At 38.5% G+C, this 7,767-nt stretch overlaps 1 protein-coding gene across 1 annotated transcript in view; it reads left to right on the top strand.

Moving 5' to 3' along the window:
- Nucleotides 1-7,767, top strand: part of ATAD5 (ATPase family, AAA domain containing 5) — a 57,181-nt gene that overhangs the window by 3,649 nt on the left and 45,765 nt on the right. The window contains exons 2-3 of the mRNA XM_008585519.1: nucleotides 1,351-3,269; nucleotides 4,207-4,327. Of these exons, the coding sequence (XP_008583741.1) occupies nucleotides 1,351-3,269; nucleotides 4,207-4,327 (2,040 nt within the window). The remainder of the gene's footprint in view (nucleotides 1-1,350; nucleotides 3,270-4,206; nucleotides 4,328-7,767) is intronic.

The raw sequence follows: 7,767 nt of genomic DNA, 5'->3' as shown, positions 1-7,767 counted from the left end.
GGATCTCAACCCTTGGCTTGGTGTTGTCAGCACCACGCTCAGCTAGTGAGCAAACCGGCCATCCCTATATGGGATCCGAACCCGGGGCCTTGGTGTTATCAGCACCACACTCTTCCGAGTGAGCCACTGGCCGGTCCTTGAATGCTACTGTTACCATATACCAAGTTCTTACATATATACTTATGTCAGTTTTTTGTTTTCTAATTCACTCCATCAAGCTGCTTGCCTATTCATGCATCAGTACTATGTTTTTAATTATGACAGCTTTATAATACATTTTAATTTTCTAGAAGTATAAATCCCCCATTCATTACTTATCTTTTAAAAAAAGTCCTTCTTATTCTGGCAAGTTTATTCTACAAATGAACCGAGAAAAGTTAAAATTAAAGAAAAGACTGCTGAAGATTTCTGTAACCAATAAGGTGATATCTGTTTTCTATTATGTAAGTTACTAATTTATGATTAAAAATATATATAACATCCTTAGCATTACAGAGACCTTGATGCTGTGAGGGTAATAACTAACGCAGGAGGCAGGCAGTAACTGTTTTGGTAGCAAATTGAAACACTGGACTTGTGTGGCAAGTGTTCTTTTGGTGATCTTTTTACCATAATTTCTGCTTGATTAGTAAACTTCAGGATCCTGAGCTGCTGCACTAAGTACCTGTTTCTTAGAAATAGTTAAAATTAGGAAAGAAAAAAAAATACTTAAAATAATGTGTTTATCTTTAACTAAAAAAGTAAAAGGGCAATGGAATTATTATTTGTAGGGTCTCTCTCTACCATGTGATAAACATATTTTTATGTAGGGTGTTCATTACAAGTTCTGTGAAGTGGTTGGTGCTATTCAAGGGTTATAAACAGAGGCCAAGAGAAGTTAATAAATTTGCTCATAAGTATACTGGCCTTGGTTTTGTTTTAATATAAACTTTTTATTGATGTGTAATGTATAAACAGTAAAGTGCACAAATTATGAGTGTACAACTTGATGTGACACTGAGATTTGAATGTAGGTTTAACTTTGAAGCTCATTTTCTTTCTAAAATATCATTTTTTTTTTTTAAAGATGACCGGTAAGGGGATCTTAACCCTTGACTTGGTGTTGTCAGCACCACGCTCACCCTGTGAGTTAACCGGCCATCCCTATATGGGATCCGAACCTGGGGCCTTGGCGTTATCAGAACCACACTCACCCGAGTGAGCCACGGGCCGGCCCAAATATCATGTTTTTAACATAAAGGAGCCTTCCTTTTTAAAAAAATCTAATTACTTAAAGTATTACATTCGTGTTTAAAATTTACATTTTGTTTAAAATACGTGTTTTTTTTTTTCACTCTTTTAAATTGCTAGCCATGCAAAAAGCGAAGGAAAGATGATGACAGATCTTCCTGTAAAACAATTACAAAATATTTATCACCAATAAGGAAGATTGGAGACAGGGTTTTCTCTCCACCAAAATCCAGTAATATTATGGATTATTTTAGAAAGACTTCACTTACAAATGAGAAGACACAATCAGCAAAGGAGAGCAAAATAAAGTCATCTGCACCACTGCCCATTGACAATAGCCAAGCCTGTAAGACACCTTTGGAAATGTTCTCAAACATAGAGCTTAAGAAGAAAAGAAGGAGGAGTAATTTATCTCATCATCTAAATAATATTAAAACTGAAAATGAATCTCCAATTGAAATTAATAGTGATGATAGCAAAGAAGACTCTAGTTTAAATAACAATTTTGAGGAAAGTAGTAATTCTGTTTTACTTTACAAGAAACGTGTAGAGGTACTTGAAGAAAGCATTCAGGATATCAAAAATCATTCAAGCACTATGGCCTCGCAAAAAAATTCTAAGATAGTAAATCCTAAACAAAGGGCCACAAAAGATGATTGCAAAAAGTTGAGAAAAAGGAAGCGCAGAGATGTCATAGATCTATCTCAAAGTTTACCCTTGGCAGAGGAACTAAATCTGCTTAAAAAAGATGGTAAAGATAGTAAACAGAAAATGCCTTCCCTAACTAATGAAATCAAGAGTACTACAAATGATGCAAACTCTAGAGATAATGTAACTGAAACAGCCCAGTTAGATGATAGTACAATAACTGTCTCATATGAAGAATTTTTAAAAAGTCACCAGGAAAATAAAGTGGAACAGACGCCAGACTCTACAATGTCAGTTTGTGTTCTGTCTGAAAATGTTGAAGAGATAGTCAAAAGTGGTTTTATAAGTGATATAGACAACTGTGAAATTTCTCAACAGGTACTCCTTAAGACAGTGACTGTTCTTGCACAAGTTCACCCTATTCCCCCCAAAACGACAGGAAAAATACCGCCAATTTTCTTGAAACGAAAGCGATTTGAAATGGAAAATAGTCTGTCTGATCCTGAGAATGAACAGGGCATTCAGAAAAGAAAATCTAACGTTGTTATACAAGAAGAAGAATTAGAATTGGCAGTGTTGGAAGCTGGAGGTTCTGAAACTGTGAAACCAAAATGTACTCTAGAAGAAAGACAGCAGTTTATGAAAGCATTTAGGCAGCCAGCGTCAGATGCACTTAAAAATGGAGTCAAAAAGTCTTCTGATAAGCAGAAAGACATCAATGAAAAATCTTTAAATGAGGAAAGAAGAGATAATAGTTCTAAAAAAATAATGGGAGATCCTAATATGCAAATGGTTTCAAATAATGGCAATTCACAGTCACACACTGATAAAGGAAGTTTTCCTAAGGAGAAAACTAAAAAGCTAAAGAAAAAGAGTAAGAAAACATTAGATACTGGGGCTACTCCAGGTGAAAACAGAGAGAGAAATACTAAAAAGAAGGAAACAAACTTTTCCTTAAAAGATAAACAAGATAGGCTTGGAATGAGGTTAAGACAAAAAACAGAAGTTTTCAAAAGCAGTACATTACTTAACAGTGAAAGTCTTGTTTGTGAAGATGGAGCAAATAATGATCTTCTGAAGATTTCCTCTCAACGTAACAACAATAAATCCTCAAGAAACGCCAGCATACCAATTAAAGATAAGGTTATAAACTCTAAAGCTGAACCTGAAGATGGTTTGGTAAATGTTTCCACACCCAAATCAACCAGAAGATATTTAAGAAGCAGCAGCACGCCTACTAAGGTAACCATTAAAGGTACTGATTCAGAAGACGCACAAGATAACAGTCCAGTAAAGGCTTCCACTCCAAAAGCAGCCAACTTATCAGAAAAGCATAGCTTATATACAGCGGAATTACTAATAGTATCCTCCGATTCAGAGAGCCCCATTAGGTAAAGTTTTATTTTTGTTCTAAAGTTTTAGTACTCTGCATGCATTGTTAGGTGGAAAGGAAAATACTTAAAGCATTGGAAGGTATTGTTTTTTCTAGAACACAGCTGATTTATAAGATAGAAGAGGGTTTCAAAAATGCTTCTTGTTTTCCACATTTAATTTAAAGTCAGGCATAATTTCAGAAGAGTTTTACATATATTTTAGGTGAGTGCTAAACTCTTACTTATCATAGTTGCTAATCCCTGAAGAAATATCCTTCAAATATGAATTCTGTGCATTTGACAAATATGAGATTAAAAATAAATCACAGAATTTTATTTCTTGGGTAAACTGACACATGCACTATCAAGCATATACTTGCATACTGGTTTGGCTAATACAAGAAAAAAACTAGGGGTTAATTTTCTGTAAAGCTTATTATTTCTTTTTTTTTTTTTTTTTTTTAAAGATGACTGGTAAGGGTATCTCAACCCTTGGCTTGGTGTTGTCAGCACCACGCTCAGCCAGTGAGCAAACCGGCCATCCCTATATAGGATCCGAACCCGTGGCCTTGGTGTTATCAGCACCGCACTCTACCAAAGATGACCGGTAAGGGGATCTCAACCCTTGGCCTGGTGTTGTCAGCACCACGCTCAGCCAGTGAGCAAACCGGCCATCCCTATATAGGATCCGAACCCGTGGCCTTGGTGTTATCAGCACCGCACTCTACCGAGTGAGCCACAGGCCGGCCCAAAGCTTATTATTTCTAAAGGAAATAGTGAATAATAAAGTGTGGCTTACTTTTGAATCAGTAGTTTGAAACTGATAGGAGTTGCTGTTTTCCTCCTGTTTTAGAAAAGTTCAGAAACTAGAGCCCTAGTTGGTTCTCTTCTATATTTAATTGAAGTTCTTACATACTATAATCATGAAAATGTTTCTGAATCCTCTTTTTTTCAGAATGAAATTCACCAGAATTAGTACTCCCAAAAAATCTAAGAAAAAATCTAAGAAAAAATCTAAGAAAAGATCTAAGAAATCTGAAGCAACTGATGGAGATTTTACATCTCAGTCTAGAAAGGTAATTAAAAGAGCCCTATAAGTGGTATTCTATTTCTTGTTCTTTTTCTTTTTTAGTGGCTGGCCAGTATGGGGATCTGAACCCTTGACCTTGGTGTTACCAACACCATGTTCTTTTTTTTTTTTTTCTTCTGACCGTAAGGGGATCGCAACCTTTGGCACGGTGTTGTCCACACCATGCTCAGCCAGTGAGCGCACCAGTCATCCCTATATAGGATCTGAACCCGCGGCCTCGGCGCTTAGCGCTGCACTCTCCCGAGTGAGCCATGGGGCCAGTCCACCAGGCCCACCAACACCATGTTCTAACCAACTGAGCCAGTCGGCCAGACCAGTATTCTATTCCCTTAAAAAAATAACACAAAACAAAACAAAAAAATCCACTCTACTATTAGAAGTAATAAACCAAAGGAAGATTCATGGATTTCATAAATTGGTTAACTATAACTCTATATTATCTTTCACTATTATCCCATTCTTCTAGCTTATTAAGATATCAAGATATCTTATTGTGAGAGAAAAGCAATTGATAAGAGCAGAGTATAATCTTTTTAGAAAAAGCTTTCTTGGTGAGTGTTACATTCTAATCATATTCTCTAAGGCTGCATATCTGCATTTAGGCTTCCATATCATAGACTCGGTGGCTTAAACCACAGAAATTTATTTCTCATGGTTCTGGGAACTGGGAAGTCCAAAATCAAGGTGCCAGCAGACCAGGTGTCCTATAAAGGCACTCTTCCTCATTTGGAGAAGGCTGTTCTCTTGTGTCCTCACATGGAGAGCAGGCAGAGAGAGGGCTCCACCCTCGTGACCTAATTACCTCCCAAAGGCCTCACCTCCTAATACTATCACATTGAGGGTTACAATTTCAACATGTGAATTTGGCAGAGGGAGAGGGCACAAACATTCAGTATATAAAACTGCCTTGTAGTTATGACTGAATTTTTGGTTTATTTCTATAGATTAGAGGCTCAAAAGCAGGGTCTCTCAACCTTGGTATTGTTGACATTTTGGGCTGGACAATGCTTTGTTGTGGGGGTTGTCCAGTGCATTGTGGAATGTTTAGCAGCAACTCTGGCATCTACCCACCAGTTGCCAGTAGCTCCCCAATTCCTCTAGTTATAACAACGAAGAATGTCTCCAAACATTGCTAAATATTCCCTGGAAAGGAAAAGAAAATCACCTTCACTTGAAAAAATGCTGCTCTAAAGGGAGAGGTAGGATATATCAGAATAGTTAAGTTGCTTTTGCAAAATAAGCTGCTCTCCCCCCATTGGAGAATTGGATTCTTTCCCAGGTGAGTAGGTATGGGTATGTGTGTTTTGAAAAAGCCACCAAGGTGACTGTGATATAATTCTTGGGTGAAAACCACAGCCACAGAAATTTGGTGTCTCTTGTTTGTATTTAACAGCATCATTTTTTGGGCTGCTTAATGCATTCTAGGCATTCATGTCATTAATCTTGTAAGGTAAGTATTATTTAACCTTGTTTTATAGATGAAGAAACTTGCAGTTCATGGGATGAGGAAACATGTGGTTTATATGTGACTCTGGGAACCATGTTTCTTCATCCCATGACATATCTTTCCCAGAGTCATACAACTGTTATCAGTTAGAAAGATGGTCCTCAGCCTGTTGAAAAGTACTCTACATTCCAGCTGATTGTACCACAGCTAAAGTTTTTAAGTCTCTGAGGTGAACTTTATCCCATGTATTTTATTCTATCTGATTTATTTCTAGAGGACAACTTCAATTTTCTTAGAAATACTGTCTTGGTTTGCCCAAGACTAATTAGAATTGGGATTTAGTAATAAATTTTCCAGCAAGACAAAGCTCAAAATTAAATGTGTCCAGGGGCTGACCCATGGCTCACTTGGGAGAGTATGGTGTTGATAATACCAAGGCCAAGGATTCAAATCCCTATACAGGGATGGCCATTTAGCTCACTTGGTAGAGTGTGGTGCTGACAACACCAAGTCAAGGGTTAAGATCCCCTTACCGGTCATCTTTAAAAAATAAATAAATAAAATTAAATATATTCAAATTGGGGCCCTTAACCAAATTTATTTAGATCAGCTATTTTATCTCATAGTTTACCACTGGGACCTTATTCTCTGAAGTCTTATCCAGGCTGTGTACTAACTTTAGGGTAAAATCTTAGTAATTTTCTGGGAGAGATTTTTCCTGTTTCTATGAGAATGAGGAATAAACTGGTTTTCCTAAGAGCCCCATATTCATAATAGCTTAGTGTTCTTATCCTTCCAGATAATAGTTTAATAGTTACATGTTTATCCTTCCAGATTTTTTCTGTGCTTAATTATCACATTTTAAAGGGATCATATAGTGTAAACTGTTCTGCATCTTGTTGTGTCTTTGTTTGTAATCCCAACCTAAAAACCTGTGGAACTCAGAATATGGAAAGCACATTCTCTGGAAGATATTATTTAAATGCATAAGGTCACATTGTACATCAATGGCAAAACCAGGCCTGAAGGCCAGACTATTCTTATCTAGTGGTCTTTTCCATAGCATAATACCTTTTCAACTTTGTTCCAAAGGATTCGGCCTAAAGTTCTCTCTTTTTTCTGTTTGGGTGGTTGGCTGGAAAGGTGATCTGAACCCTTGACCTTGTTGCTAACTGATAGAGCTAACTGGCCAGTCGAAAATTACTCTTTCTACTTTTAAACTCCTATGGCGTATTTTTTATGTGTTTACTATGTATCATATTCTCTCTGTCTGTCTGTCTCTATATGTGTGTATGTATGATGTAGATATACATATAATAGTGCACACAGTAATAATGTATACTACATAATTGTACTATACCTATCTGGGTTTTTTTTTTTTTTTCCTTTTTGTCTTTTTTCGTGACCGGCAACGGATCGCAACCCTCAGTGTCGCGCCCGTACCAGACCGGGACCGGCTATGGGATCACAACCCTCGGTGTTGCTCCCGCACCTTGCTCAGCCAGTGAGCGGCCGGTCTGTATGTGGGATCCGAACCCTCGGCGGGAGCGCCGCCGCGCTTCCCAAGCGGCACACTGTAGCAGTGTGCCACCGTGCCGGCCCATATCTGGTTTTTTTTTTTTTTTTTCCTTTTTGTCTTTTTTCGTGACCGGCAACGGATCGCAACCCTCAGTGTCGCGCCCGTACCAGACCGGGACCGGCTATGGGATCACAACCCTCGGTGTTGCTCCCGCACCTTGCTCAGCCAGTGAGCGGCCGGTCTGTATGTGGGATCTGAACCCTCGGCGGGAGCGCCGCCGCGCTTCCCAAGCGGCACACTGTAGCAGTGTGCCACCGTGCCGGCCCATATCTGGTTTTTTTTTTTTTTTTTCCTTTTTGTCTTTTTTCGTGACCGGCAACGGATCGCAACCCTCAGTGTCGCGCCCGTACCAGACCGGGACCGGCTATGGGATCACAACCCTCGGTGTTGCTCCCGCACC

The sequence above is a fragment of the Galeopterus variegatus genome, unplaced genomic scaffold (assembly GCF_000696425.1).
Source record: "Galeopterus variegatus unplaced genomic scaffold, G_variegatus-3.0.2 Scaffold3602, whole genome shotgun sequence".
NCBI lineage: Eukaryota > Metazoa > Chordata > Mammalia > Dermoptera > Cynocephalidae > Galeopterus > Galeopterus variegatus.
This window is presented reverse-complemented; position numbering and strand designations above follow the sequence as displayed.